The 23,825-nt window shown below is 50.2% G+C and overlaps 10 protein-coding genes across 10 annotated transcripts; 6 read left to right on the forward strand and 4 right to left on the reverse strand.

Annotated features, from left to right (window-relative positions):
* The first annotated feature begins 1,110 nt into the window (after window positions 1-1,110).
* On the forward strand, window positions 1,111-2,491 carry M438DRAFT_310991 (Thioesterase/thiol ester dehydrase-isomerase). The gene is made up of 5 exons (XM_029902447.1): window positions 1,111-1,313; window positions 1,376-1,751; window positions 1,806-1,899; window positions 1,963-2,024; window positions 2,078-2,491. The coding sequence occupies exons 1-5, from the start codon at window positions 1,191-1,193 to the stop codon at window positions 2,359-2,361; spliced, it is 939 nt and encodes a 312-aa protein (XP_029764763.1). The 5' UTR covers window positions 1,111-1,190; the 3' UTR covers window positions 2,362-2,491.
* M438DRAFT_342149 (26S proteasome subunit P45) lies at window positions 2,484-4,215 on the reverse strand. The gene is made up of 4 exons (XM_029904678.1): window positions 3,795-4,215; window positions 3,316-3,731; window positions 2,623-3,259; window positions 2,484-2,570 (listed from the first exon to the last, which is right to left on the reverse strand). Exons 1-4 carry the CDS (start codon window positions 4,124-4,126, stop codon window positions 2,552-2,554), a joined length of 1,404 nt encoding a protein of 467 aa, XP_029764764.1. The 5' UTR covers window positions 4,127-4,215; the 3' UTR covers window positions 2,484-2,551.
* Window positions 4,216-4,465: 250 nt separating this feature from the next.
* M438DRAFT_342150 (Trimethyllysine dioxygenase) lies at window positions 4,466-6,616 on the reverse strand. Its single transcript, XM_029904679.1, has 12 exons — window positions 6,313-6,616; window positions 6,151-6,260; window positions 6,076-6,093; window positions 5,959-6,025; window positions 5,836-5,905; window positions 5,696-5,786; window positions 5,547-5,646; window positions 5,400-5,499; window positions 4,936-5,350; window positions 4,814-4,884; window positions 4,692-4,763; window positions 4,466-4,644 (listed from the first exon to the last, which is right to left on the reverse strand). Exons 1-12 carry the CDS (start codon window positions 6,544-6,546, stop codon window positions 4,562-4,564), a joined length of 1,431 nt encoding a protein of 476 aa, XP_029764765.1. The 5' UTR covers window positions 6,547-6,616; the 3' UTR covers window positions 4,466-4,561.
* A 1,885-nt stretch (window positions 6,617-8,501) lies between these two features.
* On the reverse strand, window positions 8,502-8,991 carry M438DRAFT_342155 (uncharacterized protein). The gene has a single exon (XM_029904680.1). It carries the CDS (start codon window positions 8,803-8,805, stop codon window positions 8,506-8,508), a length of 300 nt encoding a protein of 99 aa, XP_029764766.1. The 5' UTR covers window positions 8,806-8,991; the 3' UTR covers window positions 8,502-8,505.
* Window positions 8,992-12,217: 3,226 nt separating this feature from the next.
* Window positions 12,218-13,600, forward strand: M438DRAFT_371470 (uncharacterized protein; the record flags this gene model as incomplete). Its single annotated transcript, XM_029908263.1, has 1 exon — window positions 12,218-13,600. One exon carries the CDS (start codon window positions 12,218-12,220, stop codon window positions 13,598-13,600), a length of 1,383 nt encoding a protein of 460 aa, XP_029764767.1.
* A 178-nt stretch (window positions 13,601-13,778) lies between these two features.
* Window positions 13,779-14,691, forward strand: M438DRAFT_87420 (uncharacterized protein). Its single transcript, XM_029910378.1, has one exon. It carries the CDS (start codon window positions 13,957-13,959, stop codon window positions 14,437-14,439), a length of 483 nt encoding a protein of 160 aa, XP_029764768.1. The 5' UTR covers window positions 13,779-13,956; the 3' UTR covers window positions 14,440-14,691.
* Window positions 14,692-14,943: 252 nt separating this feature from the next.
* Window positions 14,944-17,587, reverse strand: M438DRAFT_351826 (uncharacterized protein; the record flags this gene model as incomplete). The annotated part of the gene is made up of 4 exons (XM_029906749.1): window positions 14,944-16,532; window positions 16,594-17,224; window positions 17,277-17,318; window positions 17,399-17,587. 4 exons carry the CDS (start codon window positions 17,585-17,587, stop codon window positions 14,944-14,946), a joined length of 2,451 nt encoding a protein of 816 aa, XP_029764769.1.
* A 1,695-nt stretch (window positions 17,588-19,282) lies between these two features.
* On the forward strand, window positions 19,283-19,659 carry M438DRAFT_342159 (uncharacterized protein). Its single transcript, XM_029904681.1, has one exon. It carries the CDS (start codon window positions 19,296-19,298, stop codon window positions 19,626-19,628), a length of 333 nt encoding a protein of 110 aa, XP_029764770.1. The 5' UTR covers window positions 19,283-19,295; the 3' UTR covers window positions 19,629-19,659.
* Window positions 19,660-20,068: 409 nt separating this feature from the next.
* Window positions 20,069-21,398, forward strand: M438DRAFT_342160 (uncharacterized protein). Its single transcript, XM_029904682.1, has one exon. The coding sequence runs from the start codon at window positions 20,110-20,112 to the stop codon at window positions 21,313-21,315; it is 1,206 nt and encodes a 401-aa protein (XP_029764771.1). The 5' UTR covers window positions 20,069-20,109; the 3' UTR covers window positions 21,316-21,398.
* An 811-nt stretch (window positions 21,399-22,209) lies between these two features.
* Window positions 22,210-23,772, forward strand: M438DRAFT_264449 (Galactokinase; the record flags this gene model as incomplete). The annotated part of the gene is made up of 1 exon (XM_029899952.1): window positions 22,210-23,772. The coding sequence occupies one exon, from the start codon at window positions 22,210-22,212 to the stop codon at window positions 23,770-23,772; it is 1,563 nt and encodes a 520-aa protein (XP_029764772.1).
* Window positions 23,773-23,825: the final 53 nt, after the last annotated feature.

Raw genomic sequence — 23,825 nt, forward strand, 5'->3', positions numbered from 1 at the left:
TGCTCTCGCAGGATGGCCCTCACACGCTTCTCTCGCGAGAAGCGTGACTTGGCCCAGAAGAGTTAGTGTAAGGTTTACGGGCCGTGACCGCTCGATTTGGACGAGATATCGAAGGTCCCCTAACACCCCTGGTTCGATATAATGTGGACTGTAGAGACCTTGCGAACTGTTCCCATAGTTCCAGTCGGGACTTGCGATCAGCTGGTAACATATGGTGATGTATTCGGGGCCAGAGGGTTGCTGTGAGGCTACGGCAGGGTGGCGGACTCAACGAAGAAGAAGGAAAGTATTGCGCCTATTCCCGTGATCAACTGGATTATTTGACAAGACCTTCTGAAGCGGGGGAGCTCTATCTCGTGGAAGCACAAGAATCCGATTGCAGAAAGGTGTTGTTGTGGTTATGGTGGCTCTGTGTTGCGAGGTGGATGGGAGCTGAGCATGCCAGCAAGCAAGCTTTCTCAAACGACTAATTCGCTTCAATACACTGTCATTTTGCCATATATTATAAGAGAAGATATTCATATCAACAGGTATATCCGCCATACCATCTACTACATTATGCTCGAATTCTGGAGAAAGTATGTCAGTTTAGGGGTTGAGCAAAAAAAAGAGAAAAAGGGACATTTATTGTTGGGAAAAACCATCTTGTATGATCGATCATCATACGAATAGACAAACACAAACCAGTCTTCATGGTTCGCACACCAAGCAGAAGCGCCACGATCAAATGCATGCCTTTTTGCATGAGAAAGTCGCCTCTTTTGGCTCTCCTACTCAAGGTTTTATTGTCGAAAATATAATAGGCACAAGAGCAGATGAATAGAAATCGGACTTCGCGAGTTTTGAGCAAAAGCAGCGTTTAGGCGGCTGTCCATTCGAGTACATATGTCCAACCCACAAGCCTCCTCAAGTTTGGATATATGACGTTTGAGCATCTGAGAAGGTTCTACAAGTCTTGATATGTTCTCCTTTGTCATCCATAGGCCGACTGCAGCTACGGTCTCATGTAAACAGGATGAAGGCAGGATCCTGAGGCACCGCCTCGGCAAGTCGCTTCCCCGCTCTTGTATGCCCTCGGGTCGCATTTATATCTATCAAAAGAGGGACAACCTTCAAGGGGTGGCATCGACGTAGACAACTACTTTCCGCTCGAAAACCACTTTTAGTCAAGAACCAAACAAGTAGCAACCATGAGTGGTCCCGGTGTTGGTTTCGAATACCCCTCAGTGCCAGTGTCGTGGTACAAGCGAGATGTTCTTCTGTTTGCGAATGCAATTGGCTGTGATGCTAAAGATGAGCTTCACTTCTTATATGTACGTATGAAAATCAGCTGAATCTTGATCAAACGTCAACAGTGCTGAAGTACCATCGACAGGAGCTACACCCGAAGTTTTCGGTCTTTCCAAATTTTAGCATCTTGCTTCCCTTCAAGGGAACATCTGCAGAGGTTATCGACTTCTACGCATCCCAAAACTCCAAGCGAGCTTCAATTCCTGATGTACCAAAATTCGACAGCCGCAAAGTGGTTCACGGAGAGCAAGCCATTGCTTTCCTCAAGCCTCTGCCCACAACCAGTGAAGGGCGCGAGTTTGAGATGAGAGCGAAAGTTCTCGGTGTATATGACAAGGGCAAGCCTGGCTCAGTAGTCGAGACCGAGAACTTGATCGTAGACAAGGCCACTGGAGAGGTGTACAGTAGAGCTGTGGGCATGTCATTCTTTGTTGGTCAAGGAAACTGGAATGGACCAAAGGGTGAGAAATCAAGGCCAATCGCTGGAAGGACAGATCGATGCTGACGGGGAGCAGGACCGAAGACAGTCAACTATCCTCCTCCAGAGGGCAAGAAGCCAGACGCCGAATACGTGTATCAGACAAATGCCGAGTCAGCACATCTATACAGGTAAGACGATGATATCTCGATTTCTATCTCGATCTGAATTACAACATCACTAATTCGATACAGACTCTGCGGTGACTACAATCCTCTGCATGCCACTCCGGAACCCGGTCAGCAAATGGGCTTTGGTAAGACCACCCTTGATCCCGAAGATAGTATGAAGATGTCTGATATCTTACAGGCGGCGCCATCCTTCATGGTCTGTTCAGTTGGAACACTACTGCTCACGGACTCTTGAAGCTTCTTGGAAACTCGGATCCAGCCAACATTAAGGAGTTCGCCGCACGATTCGCGAGTCCCGTCAAGGCAGGAGACACTCTTGTCACACAGATTTGGCGCATCGGTAACATTGACGATGAGGGCTGGGAAGATGTTAGATTTGTGACCAGTGTGAAGGGTGGCAAAGTATGTCTGAGCAACGGTCGTGCAAAGATGAAGATTTCTGGACAGAAGAGTAAGCTGTAGTACAGTATCAGTACCGTGAAGTCTAGTCACGAAGAACCTAGATTTTGACAACGTGTGGCAGCAGGGTGGAATCGTATCAAATGAGTCCATAATGAATCGTGTCTAGCTGAGGCTATAATTACAAACCCGGGTATGTGTCGTTCACTGAAAGCGCCTCCAACCCCGCCAATGCAACAAAAGTCGAAACGTCTTAGGCGTAGATTGAAATGCTGAGATGCAGTTAGCAAGAGTGGGAACGAGGTAGAATGGGAGCAAACATACGACTCCTTCTTCTTTGATTGCACCTCGGCAATGGCATCGACGTAGTGTTCGTGGATGATCTTGGACTGTCCCGAACGTAGCGCAATCATTCCAGCTTCGACACAGACGGCCTTGAGCATGGCACCGCCGAATTCATCAGTACTTCTTGCCAACTCAGGCCAGTTGACACCCTCATCCACGGTCATCTTTCTGCTGTGAATGCGCAGAATCTGAGCGCGCGACTCCTCGTTGGGCAAGGGGAATTCGATCTTGCGGTCAAGACGACCAGAACGAAGCAGGGCAGGATCGAGAACATCGACTCTGTTTGTTGCGGCAAGAACCTTGATTCTGTCGTCACTGGCAAAGCCGTCGAGCTGGTTCAGCAACTCAAGCATAGTGCGCTGGACTTCACGGTCACCACTCTTGTCACTGTCGAAACGCTTGGTACCGACGGCATCAAGCTCGTCGATGAAGATGATCGAGGGAGCCTTCTCTTTAGCCAGAGCAAAGCAGTCGCGGACCAGCTTGGCACCGTCACCAATGAACATTTGAACAAGCTGAGGACCGGCAAGCTTGAGGAAAGTGGCTTCTGTTTGGGCGGCGCAAGCACGGGCGAGGAGCGTCTTTCCGGTACCGGGAGGGCCGTACATGAGGGCACCTATAGAATCGAGTTAGTGCTGAACATGGACGTGCAGCGACAGAGAGGGTGTGTACCTTTGGGGGCCTTGATGCCGATCTTCTTGAAGCGCTCAGCCTCCTTCATGGGCCAGACGACAGCCTCAACCAGTTCTTCAATCTGCTTGTCCAGACCTCCAACATCGGTGTATTTCTCTGTGGGCTTTTCATCGACCTCCATGGCCTTGACTCTGCTGTCGTACTCGGCGGGCAGCGTGTCGAGAATGAGATATGAGTCCTTGTTGACACCGATCAGGTCACCGGGCTTGAGCTTCTCGTGGTCGACCAGGCCGATCAAGGGCAGGAAGATGGTTTGGCGGGTCGATGTCTTGATGACGGCAGACTTGCCCACGCGGGTTGCATCCAGGTCGACGTTGGCACCCTCCTCGGCAGCGTCTTCGTCGACATCGAGATCGAGGATTTCGACAACGTTGCCGACAAGGTATGGGAGTTGACTGGGATCGTGTCAGCAGAGCTTCGAGCGAAGTCGGGGTCGCACGGGGAACGAGGCGGCGCACCGGTTGTTGTCGATCTTGTCAACATTGTCCTTGATCTTCTCCAGCATGGCTTGCTTCTCGTGTGTCAGGCGCTGGAACTCTGAGCGCATGATGCGCGTGTCGTTTTCCAGCAGTCGCCGCCTTGTGACAATGTCCCTTGTGCTTGAGTTGAGGATGTCTGAGTCGAGCACCTCTTCCTCCTCCTCTTCCTTCTTGTCACCGTCGGCGTCCTTCATGTCGGCATCGCCGCCCTGGTTGGGCTTCTTGGGATCTTGGTCATCGCCGTCTCTCTTCTCCTCGCCTTCCTTCTTGTCCTGGTGCTCCAGGGCGTCGAGATCCTCAAGTGTCGACATGTTTGTACCTTGTGTGAGTATGTGCAGGAGATGAAACCGATACGTGTGGCGATAGGACCGAGATGGAGATGGAAGGAATCGTTTGTTCTGAGCACACTGCTAAGTCCGCCGGGAGACGCTTCTAACAAGGGAGCGTGGAGCTTCCCAGTTCCGATGACATCGTTCGAACTTCGGCTTTTGCCGCTCCGGAGCACCAACACTCTCTCCCTCCCCCATCTCTTTCCCTCTTCACATTGACTGATGATTTATCTTCACTTCTCGGACCAGGCATATGTCTTGCCTCTCAGTTGCCATAAGATTCAATTCGACCATGTAATGGTTTGTCCATATGCTACAATGTACCCTGTATCGCCAAGCTCAGGAGGCTAGACATGTTTCCAACCAGAACCCATCTTGGTCCCTCATTGTTTTGACAAAACAAACGACACTCAGCATTCAACCTGTGACAGTTGCTTCGAGAACTTCTTCTCTGCCTGCATTTGTCAACTTGTACTTGGAGATGAAATCATCCCGATTGACTGTCCGAGTCAGTATTGCTCCTCGACCTGCAGCATGCTTCACTCACTGTAACCTCCGGCCATTCGTCTCTTGCCGCTGAAGACGCTTCTTCCATGCAATACTCGCCAGTTATCGAAAACTGTCCGCATCTGTTAGTACCTCTATGTCGCCGAGTACATATACACTTACTCAATGGCATTCCTGGCTCTAGCTGTGTCCAATACTGGTTTTGCGCATCATTTAGGATACCGTTGAACTTTCTGTTTCATCTCAGCATGCCGACTACTCATCGGGCTTCGGATGTCTCTTACCTGGCAGCCTCATACCACTTATCTATCATGTCGCTTGGCGCTTCAATCGCAGCTCGGTCTGAATTATTCCAACGCACTTGTATCAAGTGTCCCATGATGGGATCATGAGAAAGTACAGGGAAGCATACGTATGGCTGGATACTGACGTCCTCGTTTCCGCTTGCGTGCGCCCAGATGCCGATTGTGCTGAGTATCTTGTATGCCTCCTTGTCTTCGGCGTAAAGCTGTCTCGCTGCTGCAAACCCGTCAACAAGCAGGGACTCACCACCGGATCCACCCGTGTGAGAAAGCATATGGAACATCTGGAGTCCTGCCGGCTCTGAGAAGTATGTAGTGTCTGTATGCGACTCGAGTGCCAGAGATGTGTAAGCGGTATCTTTGCTTGCCATGTTTGATGTGAAATCGTAGAAACCACCTGCGAATGTCAGATTTGTTCCTGCAGTATAAAATTCTTTCACTCTGACCGTAATGAGTTTCGCGGATGGGCCCAATCTTTTCCAACAACTTCCGTGTTGCATCAGGATCAATTGGGCAGTTCTTCACGAATGACAGTCCGTGCACGTTCTTTCAAGTTCAGCTCCCATACACATCGCTGAGATTGGCATACATACAATCTGACGAGTCCATTCGGCGATACCATCTGCTTCCATGATGTCTTTGTAATCGACTGTTGGTGGAGTGGCTGCGATGGTCTTGTCAAACATGATTTGCCTGAAACGTATCAGCCTCTGCTGGACTCGTCAATCCAACGACTACTTACTCAACAAGGCCTCTTCGCTTCACAGTGGTATGAGTTGGTCTGCCCTTACGGAGCAGCTTTAGCGGGTATTCGCTCTGATGTCCATCTTGCCCTGGTCGGCGATTAGAACTGCAGTATCGTCGAAGGATGCATGTACCCACATCCAATTTGTATAGTCTGTTTGGCTTGAGTCTGAATGTTCAGGCTCGAAGGCTTAACGTTGGGATCAATCTGTCTTTTCATTAGCATATGACACGACGACCAAGAAAGGATAGGAATAGCACCGAGAAAGTATCAAGCTGCCTCTGTCGAGTCACAGGATGCACACACTCGTGACATGGGCACTGGTCTCTGTTGCTAGTAAGTACTTGGAACTATCATCATCTCAAGGTGATTGTGACCTTAACCACATGTTCGAGCTAAGCAGTCGTGGTCAGTATATTACGTCGATAATGCTTCAAGATCCCAATGCTTACACATATGTGCGTTCTTCACCTTCGGCATTTTCAAAATATAGCCTGTCTCCATCCCAGCGCAGAGATTCACTGTTTGGACGTTCTTTGACCTCGAGATCTGTAAAAGGCGTCTGGTTCGTCAGTCTTGAGCATCGATGCCTGAGTTTTGATCATCAAACTTACGATACGTAGTCTCGTGTCAAGGTAGATACCGTTTCTCTTCAGCGAGATACTTCCAAGATTTTGACCATTCGAGAATCCATGGCTTGGTGTCGTGACATCTGCCTGGGCCAGGATGCGTGTATCGGAGAATGATCGTGCAATTACACGTATGCCGTGCCTGGTTGTGGAGGCTGTGTTAAAGACCTTAAGGCCTCCTGAAGCAACGAGACCGGAGAGTCTGATATTCATAGCCATACAGAGATTCCTACAGAACGTGTTGTGAATGGGTGGTCGAGTCGGCTCAATGGCTGATGGTTGTTCGGCAACTTGAAGCCGAGGAAACCACTTCGTGTTCTCCAAATTCTCCCCAGCCACAACCCAAAGAATTGCCAACAACTCGTGCTAATTACAACAGTTACCTTACGATATGTTCAATTAAGAAGTAAAGGGCAAATAAAAGTAGTATAGGTAAACTAGAGTAAATAGAAGTAGGTAAACTTGTACTAGGAATTTGATCATTTTGGTCAAATTTTAGGGAATAAACAGTTTGAACAAATCCAAAGAAAAATCGAAAAGAAACAAACTATAGTAGTACTATAACGAACATCCTTTACTCCCTGGGGCGTGTTAGTGGTTTTATGCAATAAGATACTCCCTAGGGTGTGTTAGTAGCTGTTTATAGTGAGATACCCCCTGGGGTGTGTTAGTAGCTATATATCGATAAGATACTCCCTAAGGTGTATTGATAGCTGTACAAATGCACTGAGAAACTTTGCGCGACTTCACCAACATTTTTTGGACTAGTTTCGGTTTTTGTTTGCGCATCTTCCACGCGTTGCAACTCGTAACCCGTTCGCCCACTTGCAAAGCTCCCTTTTCTATGTTGCACCTACCACAGTGTTTTCAACTCTCAAAACAACTCTCTCCCTCCTCTCTCCCCTCTACCTTCTCTCCCCATCTCTTCTTCGCCAACCCTCTTGGTGGCCTGTCTGGTCATCAAGAGGAACGATCTCGACGCATCGCCTCTGGACACGCGCCCGCTAACGCCTTCAGACGTGGGTGCCTCAACGAAGCACTCTTCGAAGCATAAGGAAGCCCCCCAATTCGGCCTCTCAGGAAGTAATGCCCTGCAGAGGCTTGTTTCCAACCCTCTTATCAATCTCAACTACACCACGCAAAACTTTAGTCCTAAAAGATTTCGAATGATTCAGGAACCTGGACCCATGTGCTGCACTGGACCTGTAGTTCATGTTTTCATCGCGCAAGGATGAAGAGCACTGCCGCAAGATGTGCAATCGCCAACGCACAGTACCACTAGCTGTACAGAAAAGGAAGGGACATGTAGTCGGTCGAGCGCCAAGGTATGTTGAACGTTAACCCTGGAAAAGGCTGTGGTAAAAATCGATGGAAAAATGATTCAACCAGAGCCTTTGCGCCTGCTATCGATGGCAGCATAATTAACATGGACAAGCTCGGCAAGATGACAATATACTGAAGGAAGGACGATGGCAGCGAGCAGAGAATTACTCTCCAAGGTGGTATGGCTATGGCTCCAAAGTCAGGAGAAGCAAAGGCAAGAAAAATCGTCTTCGGCGCTGAAGGAATTAACATCCAAGATGGTTCTGGCAACTCGATGACATATGCAGCGGACAAGCGACCTAGCACCAATCTTACATTTCCTGGCAGCGTTCTGCAAGACAAGCTCGAAACGAATGCGCTCGATGCTCAAGCAGTGATCGACTTGTGGAAGCATGAGACCAGACCGGCTTACCATTCAACTTTTCCTCTCGATACCGACCGAAGCCGGACTGCATAAACTGTTCCAGGAACAATGCGCTGTGTACTGGTGGCCGACCTTGTACCAGGTGTAGAGAGCGCAATCTTCAGTGCGCCTTTGGTCTTCCTAAACTCACGCCTGTGAATCAATCTTCAATCACCAACCTCTTTCAACCTCAACCCTCATCGCAAGCTATGACCACTTTGCCGGTTCCTTCTCAAAGTACGCAGCTGGGTCCATCGACTACTAAAAAGCCAAAGCTGTTCGGTGCTGCTGCTTCCAAGCAAACCGCTCCCAAGAAGGCATAGTCGTTTTCTCAACAGTCATGATCTACGAGTGTGCAAACCACAGCACTGCATAGCCCGGTTACTCCTTCGGAAAGGCTCAGAAACACGAATATCATTCTTGCACCTTCGCATCCTACCATCGCTCACTCTTCATTTTCTCTTGCTTTTGCTTTCTCCATCACGTTTCGCTCCGAGATACATAGTTTGGACAGATAGCTTTCCCAATGATAAGAACGATATATACTCACATCGTCGTTCATGGCTGATGTGGTCACATTCACGAGGTGGCGCTGGACTTCCCACTCGCCCTGATAGTTTTGTGCCTTTGACCGCGTTAAAACCAATCGATGGCGACTTCCTGGCAGATGAGGTTGTGACACTCCTTTCGGAGCTACCCGTGGTTGAGACGTTCGCAGAGGTCGCGCCGCCTGGAATTCGCATGAGAAGCATTGTTCTGCGGGAGAACAAGTTGGTGGGGGTGCCTTTGCAGCGTAAATCGAGAGCGGAGTCAGTACCACGCTGTTGGGCATGAACGGTCGGTCTCCCTCTTACATCGCTCCTGGTTTCCAGAACACTCAAAGTGGGTCACACTGTTCGAGTACGTCTTCCGGAAAACAAGACAAGGACAGACCTCGAAGTCCGCCGCCGAGCGAAAGTAAGCCAATGACCATTACTGATTCCAAAGGACACCAAGGATATGGACTGTGCTATGTGCCGTATCATACTGATTGTTTCAGCCTTCGGTCAGTGGAAAGGGTTTCGGCTAAGTTAAAGCGAAAGAAATCGCATCGTGTCGTGAAACCGAAACGAGCGACGAGAGGGCAATAAACTTCGGAGGCTGACAAGCGGAGGAATACGGATTAGAGTCTCGAAGAACAGATGTAAACTTACTTATTGGCCTTCTTCTTATATCAGTGATGGCAAGGTGTACACCTTGCACTATATTTCGTGACACTTTGGCGATTGTAGACTCGAGTAGAGCAACAAGCTTTGTGGTATGTGCTAAAGTTTCTAGGGTGTTCCTAGTCAGTCACAGAAACTTCTTTTAGTCGATATTCGGAGCCCAGTGGAAGAAAATGCTGTGAGGATGGTAGAAGCGAGAGCAACAAACAGAGCACGACAACAATCCGCGAGTCCCGATTCTTGTTTGATACTGGCTTGTCCAATTCAATATAGTAGACTGGTCAGGTGTGTCTACCACATTTGGCCCTGTGGCGCAGTGGTAGCGTGGTAAGACGAGTCCCATCAGCGCACTAGCACAAATTTACTAACCCAATCAAGTGAGTTTCCGATGATCACTTTCTCTTGTCACAGGGAGAAATGATGCCATGGTACACTTGAGGTCGTCAGTTCGAGCCTGGCCTGGGTCGCTTGCTTTTGCTCTTCTACACTGGCGTAGTGGTATACGCAAGGACAATATCTCGCATTTTCCCCCCCTTCCGGCTGCCCAACTTTTAGCCGTCCGATGAGCAATAAGAGGATCCCCGTCGTTGCCGATTGCTTTTTAGCACATCCTCTGGATAGATATAGCCTTTTGCTTCCAATTGTCTTTGCTGTGTTGTATCACATGAATATAATGTAGCGGCGTTGATCATTTAGATAAGCACAGAGTTGCAGTAGGCAAACACTTGCAGGACGACTATGTTCGAGTACATAATCTATGTATAGATGCACATATGTACACATTCAGGTAACGAAGAACAAGCAAGATAAAGGCATACAACTGTCCAAACATACCATTATAGCTAGCACTTGACCTTTGGGTCATTAGATGCTATATACTCTTGTGTTACAAGTATATAAGAGAAGCAGATATATGGAAAGTGCCAAACTACGTTTTGAACTCTTTTAGCAGGTGCCAAAACTGACCCGAGTACAGCCGGAGAGGAATTCTTTCATGACTGCAAGCTCTGAGGACAAGCTGAAACCATGCAAAGTGCTTCTAGGTTGCAAAGATCGCGAGCAAAAAGAGTCTAGGGCGATGAGGCCTCGGATTCTCTCTGGATGATGGCTAGCAAGTGTGTCATGAGCAGCGGGTGTTGTAAATGACGTAGCAATCAACAGAGACACCACCAGCCGACGTATATACACCTCCTGGAAAATGAAGGATTCGAACATTGAACGCACTGCGCAAGGAAAGCACATGCGTTATGCGTTCTATGTCCACCCTTTGTGTTGGGACACAATCATGATGTCGGGAACGGATCGCTTTTCGCTCTCTTCTTGTCGACCAATGTACACACCTCAGACTAGAACCTGTCGCTGGAGCAGAAACTGAAGAAGACGACGAATTTAAAATCGGGTTGTTTGAATGGTACCTCTCGGCTCATGACCTGGTAGGACTCGAAGGTCGGAGAAAATTCCTAAGATACGAAATTTCAAAAAAGGATGTAGTATGTTCAGTGTATGCAAACGGCATGATTGTTCTGCTGGTCAAACTCTACTAGTATCATATCAACATCTTGTGCTTCTTGGTAAACATGCCGGGCACGCAATGAGAGTGCATCTTCTTTGCATTCTTCGCGGATGTTTAAAGCAGACCGGCTGTATAAGCTTACGTGGAGCAACCAAATAGCATTCTGCCTAGTTGTTGTAACGCAACCGGACAGGTGGTCGATTCGAACATGTGACATGCATCGGACGTGTTGGTGGAGTGTCCACAAAGCATGCTAACAACTTACAATTCGGCAAGGCTGGGGGGCATAGGGTTTTGTGCAGCCTTTTATACGATAATTCACAATCGGTTATGTTTTAGGATGGAAAGCCACATAATGCCGAGGCCGTTGGTGGTGAGCATGAGGTGGAGCGATGACTCGACGAAAAGAAAGAGCGATCGAGACAAAGAGTTGGGCAAAGACGGCGGAGACCGGGCGGCGATGAGGAAGTGCAGAGGAGCCGAGCGCAACCGGACACGAGTACTCGTATGGGTCATCAGGATGGTTGAAAAAGCACTAAAAACGTGGCTGGGTACTTTTGGGCGTGTACAGGTAAACTCAGGTTTGCGCGTACAGATGAGGTGAGGATAGGGGTGTGCGAGGCAGCGCAGAGGAAGAGCATGCGCTGGACAAAGTAGTGCAAACAGACATGAGCGAAATAGGCACAAGCGAAGGGTACTTGAGTAGCGCGAGGGCGAGGGCGAGAGCGAGAGGAGCTGTTCGTCATGATGAATTGGTTTTGCCGTGTCCAAAGTCTGATTGGTGCCAAGGCCACGGCCACACACTCTGTGAATCAATCAATCCCTGAGGGTCCGAAGGCTGCGTCGTCCTTTGTCAACTCTCCACCAACTTCTCTCACCCTTCTCGTTGGGCGCATCTCGTGAGGAGCGTCTCTTTGCTCTCGACTGGCTCGCAGGTAGCTTGGAATTCTCTCGTCTCTCGGACGAATCTCCCTGCACCGCCGCTCTCGCAGCCTGTGAACTCGCTCGACGCAAACCTCACTTCGAGTGAAGCCTTCGTCCACGCCAGACAGATAGCCACGACGACACCCATCATCATCGCTCGGAGGACATATTAGTTTATCGTCCGTTCACTCCAGCACTCGTCTCTTCGCTTCCTCTGCCCCCATCCATCCGTCGCCGCCGACCACCTACGCCTCTCGCTGCCTGGTATCCGAATATCTACACCCGACCACCTTGCACACTGCCCGCGTCTGCCGTAGTCCGCTTCGTCAGTCTTGCACTTAGGCCTGTCCTGTCGCGCATGCAACTGAGCCTGTAAAGAAGCGTGGGCCCAGAGCTCTTTGCGCTTCGCCGCCGGCGCGAAGTAATCGGTTCGCTTCACCGACTTCCCTCGCTCGTCGTCTCTTCGTGCTGATATACGCCAGGGTGTGAAGCCACACTCGATTGTCGACCTCTTTCGAAATCATGCCGTCTTTCTACCCCCGCCAACTCCCACCTACCCCGCCAGAGTTCTTCCCTTCCAGCTGTCAGCGCATGCAGTACCCTCAAGACTCATACCGCACCTGCGACTCTCGCCAGGATGTCGCCTATGACTACTCAAGAGGATATTCGCAGTCTGCTTTCCAGCGTAACCCGATTCTTCCTCCCATCAACAATTATTATGAGTCATCAGGCGCCCCCATCCTGCCTCCTTTGAGAATGCAGGAGCGTCTGTCTCTGGAGGACGATTACCGCCTTCGCTTACAGGAGGAGCAACGTAGCCAAGCCGCTCAACAACAGCAACAGCAACAGCAGCAACAACAAGCGCAGCAGTCGACGCAGAAGGAGGACAAGGCAACAGGCGGAGTATCGGCGAAGCTCGATTACGACATGGAACGTATGACGAATTTTGTGGCAGAATCGGCGTCGGGAATGTATGCTCTCCATCTGTCCCCCATCTGCCTTGCAGATATTGACATCTGTCGAAGCATCCAGCCTAGTGTCCCCATCCAACCCTCGTTCCGCAAGTGGGTCTCGCAAGTCCTGTCGGCCACCAGGCTGCCCTCGGCAACCATTCTCCTCAGTCTGCACTACTTGACCGTCCGTCTCCGAGACTACCATCCCACCAAGTCCAACCCCTCGTCCGAGAACCACATCTACCGTCTTCTCGCCGTCGCCCTGATCCTGGGTAGCAAGTTCCTTGACGACAACACGTTCATCAATCGCTCCTGGTCTGACGTTACTGGCATCAGAGTCTCCGAGCTGAACAACCTCGAGATGGAGTGGCTTGCCCTCATTTCCTTCGACCTGCACTGCGATCCCACTGACCCTGCTGGTCTGGCCAGCTGGCTGCGCGCCTGGACCGACTACGATGCTCAGGCCGTCAGCCGTTCGCGCACTGCTCGCCTGTCTCCGCTCAACACTAACGTTCAGCGCCAGTCGCCCCGAGCTTCGCGTTCTCCTTTCCAGCCGCAGTACAAGGGTAGCTTCGCCGACTTCACCCCGCAGTCTTCAAGACCATCCTCTACATACTCTGGCACTCCCTACACTTCAGCCGATCCCTGGAACCGTCCCGAGCCCACCAACTCGGTAGAGGCATTCTACAACTCCCAGCACCGCTACCCTACGTTGGAGGAGCTTGATCACTCTAACAGCCTTGCTGCCTTGGAGCAGGCTCGCCGTTCTACTGCATACGGTGGCTGCGCCTTGCCCCTCCCACCCGCTCTGGCTTCAAACTACTACTCCCCTTGGAACCAGCCCACCTGGGGAGGCTCTCACCCTCCTGGCTGCAACTGCATGGCATGTTCTCGTCAATACATGTCTTTCATGGGTGCTTCCGGATATCCTGCCCAGACTGCTGTCGGTTAGTCGACCACATTCAACACGAATGACACCTCGAATTCGATCCCAGAATTACAAAAGCTCCACGGTACCAGCAGCTTACTGTGTCTTGATTCAGCATTGCTAAAAAAAAGTTTTACTTCTTGCCGCGTCTTCCAGCGTACCCCGGACCACCAAAAAAGTTTTTGATCACACGCTCACATCGCCACAAAAAAATCTTTCTCCGTTTAGCGCCTCTTCAACTGTTCATATTTCCTTTCCAAGTCTGTCGAGCCTGGGACAGACAGCACAGCTTTCCGTTACGATGCTCCTCATTTCTTTCTTTTCCCTATTATCAGCGCAGCCATAATATGCGCGGCTAGATTTTCTTCATTGCGTTTTCTATGGATTTCTTTACACCTCTAGACTATCTCAGGTTTTGGGGTCGCACTTGGTATGCGGTCTTCTCGCATGGCGTTATGGTTCCATTGCTTTGTTGGCGGGACATCCTGCAATGTCGCACACTTAACGCCTCTCTTCTTTTTCTTGATGTTCTTTACCTCCTACGTTTGCGAATCATGTGGTCCAACAGGTACGAAGTTCCGATTCGGCGACATGTTGTCGCTCTGATCCATCTTCTCCTGGCCTCATCGCCCGTTTCACTTTCTTTATTTTACTCGCTTGATGCCTGTTACTGGGATGTTCATTCTTTTTGCTTGATTCCTCAAATACAAAAAAAAACTACCTGGCACAGGCAACTACTGTCTTGCCAGACTTTGATCGTCAAACACGTTCGTCATCACTCGGAATTGTCGTTTCGCAGTGATCTTGCAAGGCCCCCAGTAGATCACCGGCTTGGCTCCAGAGGCAGAGAAACTGCACTGTAAGGGCTCCGAGAAGGGGCCTACTACAGTCGCCAAAAGGCATAATACAATGTCTTCTATGTTGACATGATCATCCAAGGAGAACCCGAAGCAGTGCTGCTCTCATTGGACGTTTGCCTAATCCTCAAGAGCATTATGGCTTCTTGTAGGTAGAGCTAGACAAGAGTCTAAGGAGGGAGCGGTGGAGTCCGCTGCCAGGACAAGATTGATGCAGCTGTGTCTACGCTACTGCAGAGCTTTATCTCACTCTTTCAATCAATTCAGGATAGCAATCACAAACAACAGAACGATTTTGCGAGTTTGGCGAAGAGCTCTGCTCGAGCGAGGAACGATAAATCCACTCTTGTTTTATTAGGATACGGCCCCTGCTGAAACAACTTTTAATAATTAGGTTCACCTCACACGATTACGACCACCGGGTATCATGCGCTTGCTCAACGAATACCACCAGCGAGACTTGTCCGAAAACTAATACTCTGAACCGTAAACCCCGCCACAAATACCAGATCATGTCTGCGTTGACTGTTTCGAAAGCTGTTTTGACCAGAGTCGAGTGTACTTACCGTTTAGAGCGTAGAGCTGCTCATGGGTGCCTCTTTCCACGATCTGCCCATTCTGTACAACAAGAATAAGGTCTGCATCCTGAATCGTGGATAGCCGGTGAGCCACGACGAATGTCGTTCTTCCCTTTGTTAGTCGTTTGAAAGCCTTCTGAATTGCGGCTTCCGTCTCGGCATCGATCATGCTTGTAGCTTCATCCAACAGCACGATACGCGGGTCACGTAGAATTGCTCGGGCGATGGCAATGCGTTGAAGTTCACCACCACTGAGCTTGACGCCACGTTCACCCACTGTGGATTGATAGCCATCGGGGAAAGACACGACGCGGTCGTGAACTGCTGCTGCGCGACAAGCCTCTTTCACCTCCTCGTCTGTTGCTTCCATTCTAGCGTAGCGAACATTTTCCATGATGCTAGTGTTGAACAAAGATGGATCTTGAGGAACCATGCCAAAGGCTGCACGAAGACTGCTTAACGTGACATTTCGAACGTCTTGGCCATCGATTTTGATGCCACCACTCGACACATCGTAGTATCTGAAAAGGAGCTTGAGGATCGTCGACTTGCCACCACCAGTCTCTCCAACAAGTGCAATGGTCTTGCCTGCTTCAGCAACAAAAGAGACGTCCTCGAGTGAAGCTTTGCGCACATCATACGAGAACCTGACATTGTCGAATTCGATCCTGCCTTGGGTGAGGAGAAGAGGTTTTGCTCCGGAACGATCGGCGACACTTGGCTGGGTGCGCAAAAGTTCCAATAGTCGTTCCGAGTCAATGAGCATCTGCGACAATTGTCTAACCGAGAACGAGACACTTGTCAGGGGAGCCTCGATCGTGTGCCAGTATGTCACCAAAGTGATGAAGTTGCCGACTGGCGCATCACCGCGAGAGACACGGTACGCTGCGAGTAGAGCAGCGGAGAGCTGACCAAGTAATAGGATCAGATTTTGCGCGGCATATCCTGCATAGTGAACCATGTAGTAGCGACCTCTTGCAATATTATGCTCTTCGACAGCCTTGGAATACTGGTCACACTCGTATTCGGCCATGTTAAAGTGTGCGACCGTCTGCCAATTTCCAATGCTTTCGTTCTGCACCTTGGATTCATTCCGTTGAGCCTGATTGTAACGTCTGCGTCGTTGCATGGCCCACGAAGTAGATTTGGTTCCGATACAGGTATACCCAACTCCGACCAAGATCATGATCAAGGTTATGCTTGCATCGAAGAGAAGTGTGACGTAGATCAGTGCGATTATCAGGTCGAATATCATCGGGCCTACGTCGAGAAAGATGAAATCACACAGCCGATACAGATGCTGACCTTGACCAATGGCCGCCATCAACTCTCCTGAATGCTTGTTGCTGTGGAAGTCCATCGACAGATTCATAATGTGACCAAATGCAGTTGTGCCGATCTTTCGGTAGGCGTGCTGCTCGATGGGAAGTTGGCAAAACTGAGTGATCGCATGGAGCCCGGCGTAAGAGCTGAGCCATACATATAACATCCAGAGTCCGATTTCTCGGATAGGTATCTCGCCTGGTGGCTGTTAGTCCCTAACTTCAGAAGGTCCAATAACGATGATGAGGCAAAACAGTACCGGTTTCGTGCACAGCAGAGAGCTTGTCGGTGATGATTCCGAGTTGTCTTGGAACCAAAAGGTTCAGAGCTCTATCGGCAAGGATCACGACAATCAGAATAGCCAGACAGATCTTGGCTGATCGGTTTCCAGAGGGCCAGGCAAGCTTTGCGAGCAGCTTGAAGTCCCTCAGATATGCCATCCAACTTCCACATTCCTGCAAACGCTTCCTTTGCTTCTCCTTCAACTCTTTTGTCCTATTCGGTCCATCATCTTCATCATCCATAATCAAGCGGTCCTGGTCGTCATCTGATGCAACTGAAGCGTAGTCCGCATCTGCTCTACCGTGGGCACTGAGCAGAGGCTGGTTCTCTTCATCGACGCTTTGCCGAAACAACCTGCAGGTTATGGAGAAGCAGAACCCACTTCCAGCAAGAATCAACAAGCAGACGATGCGACTAATCTGCAGAGCAGGATCAAGACTTGAATAGAGCTCGCCAGATTTAAGCGAATCATTGAATAGGAGAACGCAGGTCTCAAGCAAAGCACCTAGAATCCATATTGCAGCGTAGGGATACCAAACCCGTCTGGACTTGCCCAACAGGTTTACGGTCACAGTGCCCCAGATGAATATGGATCCACCAATATAAACCTGTTCAATCAAGTTAGAACGAGGATTTTGACTAGCCTTGATGGCTGCTTACTTGGAAATCCTGCGATATATTTCGCTGCTCGAGCCCTTGAAACTGTTGGAAGGCATATCTCACAGCTTGTCCAATCTCAAGGGTGTCAGTGAAGGTTTCCAAGAAGATGCCAAGTAACATACGAAAAGCAGCAGAACAGCTGCGGACAGGATCGCGGTCACAATCTGTCTAGTTTTGGCCAAGCTACGAGAGCACCTGGATGGTTTCTGAAGTGCGCAGAATGCAACGAGCCGTGCGACACTGAAGGTCGTGCCGATCGCGATGGGTGTGATCCAGTGTAGAACGCGAACGGCCAACGAGTTTGGAGACATTTGGCGTTCGTGACCTGCTCGCTTAGATACAGCCGAGATGATATGCCGCTTCCCGTCTTCAGGTTTGGATGCCAGTACCCGTTCGGATGTGGGCAGAGTGTTTTACTGTCAACTAGAGACGGATTTGACAGGCATGAAGCGGAAACCAGATACGGGCCAGAGAACGCTATTTATTGCAGAGATGCTCTTTTCGGCCAGGAGCAGCACTAGTCAGACAAAGAATCAAGCAGGACAGTTCCTAGATCCTGGGCGCCGGCTCAGTCTTTAAGTCATACAAACCACGGCTCCAAGCGATGTTGCAATCTAGAGAGGTGGCCTGTCCATGGCTGTCCTGTCTTGTATTGTAACAAAGCATTTACCTTAGAAGGACATGCAAGCAGGCTCGGAAGTCGACCCATAAATTCCCATGGATTTCCTTTGAATTCGACCGGTCATGGCCAACCAAACAAATTGCGGGCTGCGCGCCGCACCGACAGCGCATGTAGTCACTCCAATCAGAGTCGCTGAGACACCTGATGATTGAGCAGGCTTACAACAGTCGGGCTCACACCGCACCTATTGCGCGCTACACCGCTTGAAATGGCTTGGGATGATTGGTGAACGATTTCCGCACCAAGGAATTGTCTCTCGCCCCGCTGAATACATACCATGGCTCCGGTATCTGCGTGTTTCCGCCGTCCGGACTCCGCTGTCAACGCAGTCAATGTCTGATACCCCGAGTATCATGCAAGGTGGTGGGCAGAGACATGACCATCTCTAGACATGTTATACCGCAGTTCAACAAGACCGAGCTTGCAGTGTTTGCTCGAGCGGCTAACAACTTCTCCCAGCTCGCAAGTGCCACCATTGAATTCCCGTGGAGCTGTGTTGACAAAGAAAGTCGCGGACGTAAAGATGAATATCTCAGCGGAATTGCATTTTGTTCTGGTTGTGTTCCAACTCCACTTGGTCCATTCGACAAACATGCGGCAAACTTCGATGGACTTGGCAGAAATCAGCAACCACTGGTTTCAGATCTACCCAGCGTCTCTCCTATCCTGTCGACAACATCGTCAAGTGGACCCTGCATGTGTATAGCTTCTGGAATTATGTATCTGGAAAGTTGGTCAGTCTTGGGTCCTACACCGCAGTTCGATGTGAGTCTAAAGCGATGCTCATCGACACGTAAGGCGCTCTTCCCATGGGCAAGCGACTGTGCATCAATCTATGGAATTGCAATAAAACTCTACAAACAAGAGGTGCCTCTGCAGGACTTCTTACTGCCCTATAGGTCTCGATCTCGATGTCTGGACCTTGTCACTATCCGCCGCAAGAAACACTGAGAACTCAGGAGATCAAAAAAGGATCAGAAAACGGAGATGATCAGGTTCAGCCAACTCAATCCAGGACGCTTTATATTCTCTCTCAAGTATACTCTGTAACCTCTCAACAGTCTCTTAGCTTTCCCTCGAGCAGAATCCGCCTGATACCGAGCAAACATCAGTACTCAGACTCAGGGGTGGGGATAGCGCGATGCTTCGCTTAGCTTCCGGTTCACAGAAAGGTAACCTGTCCTTCTCGATTGCTTGAAGAGAGCATTTCGGTCGCTCTCATGGATGCAACATCCTCATATTCCAGGTATCCTCCACATAGAAACAAGTCTGGCTTTCCACAACCTCACCCTAACTAACAGATCTGTCTGTCGGCAGACATAGACCTGAGGTCAGAAATGGTCATGTCCCGAAAGTGTGTGCCTCCCCTACTGCTGCACTCTTCGATGTCTCCAGCAACAGACACAGACAGGCACAGCCTTCAAAGCATCGTGAAAGCGCAGGGAGCCATTACAAATTACCGACCCTTTGTTGAGCTGAATTTCTTTCAGCTAATCTCACGTTTCATTCACAACCTGTTCAAGTGGCTTCCACCATCCTTCACCACATCTCCACGTTCGTGTCACACATCTCATTGTCGCTCGTTCTCTCGTCGTTCACAACTTCCTGCTTCTTTGGTTCTCGCGCCTCTTCTCAATCTCCACTATCTCTCCTTTGTGCGCGGTCTCTAAGCCCTTTCAATCGCGGGTTCCCTCCATTGTCCATACCGCAATCCATGAAAGAGATCCAAGGCCATCAAAGCACATAACTCTTTGTGCCCACTGACAAAGGTATCGCTCTCTCTCGGACCTAAATCCAATACTTAATGCACATTCGATGCCCTCTCCTTTCCTCTCTCCAGATCCAAACACAAACACAAAAACAAAACAAGAGCAATCTACTCAGCCCACCCCAAAACAACAGAACGACTGGCTCGTTCTCCCCAAAACAAAAATGCTCATCCTCACCATCATTCCTATCATCTTCATGATGTTCAAGCTTCTCGACCTTACTTACATCCTGCTGACTTCCGGCCCTAGCTTCCTCCTCAACCTTGGCAAGCCTTACACCAAGCCCTTCTTGAAGAAGTACCCCAAAATGGCTTACTCCCTGATCGCCTTCTCCATCGCCTTGTCGGTTTACTGCGTCTCGGGCAAGTTCTCCAACCCATACATGCTAACCTTCTTCCTGCTTAGTGTGTTCCGCTACTTGCGCCTGATCGTCAACATCATTGCCTTTGCCAACCTCAAGGGTCATCCTATCAAGTCCGAACCAACCTTCACCTCCAGTGACGTCTCTGTTGTTGTTCCTACCGTCTTTGCCGACAAGGCTGAGGTCATCTCTTGCCTCCAACGCATTCGTGTCTGCAACCCTCACCAGCTCATTGTTGTCACCAGCAATGCTCTCGTCGAGAGTGTTCTTGCCGCCTGCGCTGAAGTCACTGCTTCTGCCGAAACCGAGAGTGAAAAGCTCGACATTGTCCAGGTCGTCGGTGTTGACAAGCTCAACAAGAGAACTCAAATGGTTGCAGCTCTTCAACAAGCTGTCACTGGTTCAATCGTCGCCTTCGCTGATGACGATGTTTTCTGGCCTAAGAATACCTTCATCGATACCATGGTTGCCTGTTTTGAAGATTCGAAAGTTGGTGCTTGTGGACCATCTCAAAGAGTTTGCCGCTCCACTGACCTTGACAAGCCCACATCCTTCACAAATTTCCTTGGTATCTGCTATTTGGAGCGCCGCAACTTCAACACAGGTGCTACCAACTCCATTGACGGTGCCGTTTCAACTCTTTCTGGTCGCACCAGCTTCTACCGTGCCAGCCTCCTTCAGAACGATGACTTTTATTCATTCTTCCTCAACGCTGCCAACCATGATGACGATAAGAACCTCACTAGATGGGTTTATGACCAGGGCCTCCAGATCACTCTTCAATTCGACCCCAACGCCCGCATCATGACCACCCTCGAGACTAAGCCTAAGATGTTCTTGAACCAGTGCATGCGCTGGGCTCGTGGTCACTGGAGAGGTAACTTCCGTGTCATGCAGACTACAACTTACTGGTACGACACTCACATCTGGTCTCTCTACGCCATCTACATTGGTCAGTTCCAGACTCCTGCCTTCCTCATCGACGGCGGTCTCTTGACTCTCCTCTACAACGGTATGTCTACCTACGACAGCTACACTCGCAACGCTGCTCTCATTGCCCTTGTCTCCTGGATTCTCTTCACCAAGATTGTCAAGATCATCCCTCACTTCTGTGAGTTCCCTCAAGACATCAAGTTCATCCCTGCAATGATTGCCTTCAGCTACTTCCACGGCCTTCTCAATGTTTACGCTCTCATCACTAGAGACAACAAGGTCTGGGGTCGTTAAAGGGTCAGCATGTTCTCGCTTTGGTTATTCTCACCGGTTACTTTGTACCCCTACCCCCTTTTTCCTTTGCCCCCTCCCTCCCTAAACTATACACTCGCGTCTTAGAAGCAGATTGGAATAGATTTTCATCGGCGTTCTTGGATACATTTTTGCACATGCCAATTAATACTGCATTTTTGGGATGGCGGTTAGGGTTGCTTTTAGTTACAAACAATGAAAACTTTTTTTTTTCACCCTGAAATAAACGTGCCAAAGACCATTTCCTTCGTGCATTTTTACTCTCTCTGGACCAATTGATAAGTTTCAAAAACACTGTGCATTTTTACAAGTATTTTGCGAAGTGGAGTTCAGTGAAAGTAGATGAAGACCTGTGAAATACCCCTGAGATGGCCCTCAAACACCCTTCGGACCCCTCTATCGTTCCCAAAAACATTGTGCATCTTCATAGACTTGAATAGTAAGTGAAGCATAGTTGGGTACCTAAGTGGGTTGTTAAGCAAGTGTGGTGGAAATGACGAAAGGAGCGCACAGACGCAGCATGTAGGGTTTGGTGGGGGGATTTTCCCGAACGTGGAGTGATTTCAGCAGTGCCTCTGGCAGCAGCATGTTCCTAGATTGCCATTCGAATCACGAAAAAGAAAGCTTGTCGAGGGGAAGAGCGTGGCTCGGATGATGGTGAGGAATCCAAAGTGACAAGAGCAGAGCGAGGGCAAGCACGCGAGTGAAACAAGAAGCTGCTTGGAAGGACCCCGCAGAGCTCCACAAGTGACAAGAAGAAACCCCAGGCTGGATAATTAGAGCGGGACGTAGTCGTATATATTCTCCGGCACCCACATGCACACATCCACATCAAGACTGCTCGTCTGACGTCGACTTTTCTCACCTCACGCAGCAATGGCAGGAAACGTGCCCGTCACACAGTCGCTCGACGACATCTACCCTCAGGACGCCCTCGACATCCAGCGCAAGAGATGGAGCAAGCTGCTGTCATCGTTCAAGGACGCCTATGGCCGCCCCGCCGAGTTCGTGTCACGCAGCCCCGGTCGCGTCAACCTGATCGGTGAACACATCGACTACTCGCTGTACGAGGTCATCCCCATGGCCGTGACAGCCGATGTCTTGCTCGCCGTCGCCGTCTCTCCCGCCAATGGCACTCCCACCGTCCGCATTGCCAACGTTCAGTCTGACAAGTTCGCTACCCGCTCCTTCACCCTTGCCCAAGACGGAGGCGTCGACATTGACGCAAAGTCGCATGAGTGGACCAACTACTTCAAGTCGGGCCTGCGCGGTGCTACTGAGCTGCTCAAGAAACACGCCGTCAAGGGCATTGGCCAACTGAACATCGACATCCTGGCCGACGGTACCGTCCCTGCCGGAGGCGGTCTGTCTAGCAGTGCCGCCTTTGTCTGCGCCAGTGCTTTGGCTGTCATGAGAGCCCACGGCCAAGAGACGGTCGACAAGAAAGAGCTGGTCGAGCTGGCTGTTGTTTCCGAGAGAGCCGTCGGTGTCAACTCCGGTGGTATGGACCAGGCTGCCTCGGTCTTCTCCCAGAGAGGCTCTGCCCTCTATGTCGGTTTCCAGCCCGAGCTCTCTGCTCGCACCATCGAGTTCCCTCAGACCCACACCCCTTTGACCTTTGTCATTGCTCAATCCTTTGTTGCTGCCGACAAGCACGTCACCGCCCCCGTCTGCTACAACCTCCGTGTTGTCGAATGCACTCTGGCTGCTCGCGTCCTGGCCAACATCTGTGGCCTGAAGGACCTCCCAGATGACTCCTCTCCTCTGGGTTTCAGTCTGCGCTCTTTCCACGACAGCTACTTCAAGAAAAAGGGTGCTGTCGGAGATGATGTCAAGGACTTCCGTTCTCAGCTCGATCAGCTCGTGCACATTGTCGACAACTACCTGCCTCAAGAAGAAGGTTACACTCGCCAACAAATTTCGGAGCTCATTGGTACCTCTGTCGACGAGCTGGAGAAGAGATACATGACCAAGTTCCCTGTACGCGCAGACACCTTCAAGCTTAGACAAAGAGCTATGCACGTCTTTGGTGAGGCTGTGCGTGTCCTCAAGTTCATGGACCTGCTTCAGTCGCCTACCCCATCCAACGAGCAGGAGAGCGAGGAGCTTCTGAAGGGTCTAGGTGGTCTCTTGAACGACACACAGGAATCATGCCGCGACGTCTACGAGTGCTCATGTCCCGAGCTCGATGAGTTGTGTAAGCTCGCTCGTTCGGCTGGCGCATACGGCAGCAGATTGACTGGTGCTGGATGGGGTGGCTGCAGTGTGCATCTTGTGCCCCAGGCCAAGGTCGAGGCCGTCAAGAAGGCATGGGAAGAAAAGTACTACAAGAAGCATTTTCCCGACATGGATGCTGAAAAACTGCAAGATGCCATTGTCGTCAGCAAGCCCGGCAGTGGAAGCACTCTCTTCCAGGTCGCCGGCAGGGAGAGTCTGTAGATTTGGGACGACGGACGACAAGCACGAGCTCGATACCATTGCTGCGATTTTGC

This window comes from Aureobasidium pullulans (assembly GCF_000721785.1).
Source record: "Aureobasidium pullulans EXF-150 unplaced genomic scaffold scaffold_2, whole genome shotgun sequence".
NCBI lineage: Eukaryota > Fungi > Ascomycota > Dothideomycetes > Dothideales > Saccotheciaceae > Aureobasidium > Aureobasidium pullulans.

What these genes read in the sequence shown, in the direction of transcription:
- M438DRAFT_310991 (XM_029902447.1), top strand. Translation starts at nt 1,191, where the DNA reads ATGAGTGGTCCCGGTGTTGGTTTCGAATACCCCTCAGTGCCAGTGTCG. An exon ending in AAACTGGAATGGACCAAAGG is followed by an intron (nt 1,752 to 1,805) that starts GTGAGAAATCAA and finishes GACGGGGAGCAG; the next exon opens with GACCGAAGACAGTCAACTAT. An exon ending in CGGTCAGCAAATGGGCTTTG is followed by an intron (nt 2,025 to 2,077) that starts GTAAGACCACCC and finishes GATATCTTACAG; the next exon opens with GCGGCGCCATCCTTCATGGT.
- M438DRAFT_342149 (XM_029904678.1), bottom strand. Translation starts at nt 4,126, where the DNA reads ATGTCGACACTTGAGGATCTCGACGCCCTGGAGCACCAGGACAAGAAG. An exon ending in GACAAGATCGACAACAACCG is followed by an intron (nt 3,732 to 3,794) that starts GTGCGCCGCCTC and finishes ACACGATCCCAG; the next exon opens with TCAACTCCCATACCTTGTCG. An exon ending in CGGCATCAAGGCCCCCAAAG is followed by an intron (nt 3,260 to 3,315) that starts GTACACACCCTC and finishes TCGATTCTATAG; the next exon opens with GTGCCCTCATGTACGGCCCT.
- M438DRAFT_342150 (XM_029904679.1), bottom strand. Translation starts at nt 6,546, where the DNA reads ATGGCTATGAATATCAGACTCTCCGGTCTCGTTGCTTCAGGAGGCCTT. An exon ending in GGCAGCTTGATACTTTCTCG is followed by an intron (nt 5,906 to 5,958) that starts GTGCTATTCCTA and finishes ATGAAAAGACAG; the next exon opens with ATTGATCCCAACGTTAAGCC. An exon ending in CCGAATGGACTCGTCAGATT is followed by an intron (nt 5,500 to 5,546) that starts GTATGTATGCCA and finishes TGAACTTGAAAG; the next exon opens with AACGTGCACGGACTGTCATT.
- M438DRAFT_342155 (XM_029904680.1), bottom strand. Translation starts at nt 8,805, where the DNA reads ATGCTTCTCATGCGAATTCCAGGCGGCGCGACCTCTGCGAACGTCTCA.
- M438DRAFT_87420 (XM_029910378.1), top strand. Translation starts at nt 13,957, where the DNA reads ATGGATTTCTTTACACCTCTAGACTATCTCAGGTTTTGGGGTCGCACT.
- M438DRAFT_342159 (XM_029904681.1), top strand. Translation starts at nt 19,296, where the DNA reads ATGGTCATGTCCCGAAAGTGTGTGCCTCCCCTACTGCTGCACTCTTCG.
- M438DRAFT_342160 (XM_029904682.1), top strand. Translation starts at nt 20,110, where the DNA reads ATGCTAACCTTCTTCCTGCTTAGTGTGTTCCGCTACTTGCGCCTGATC.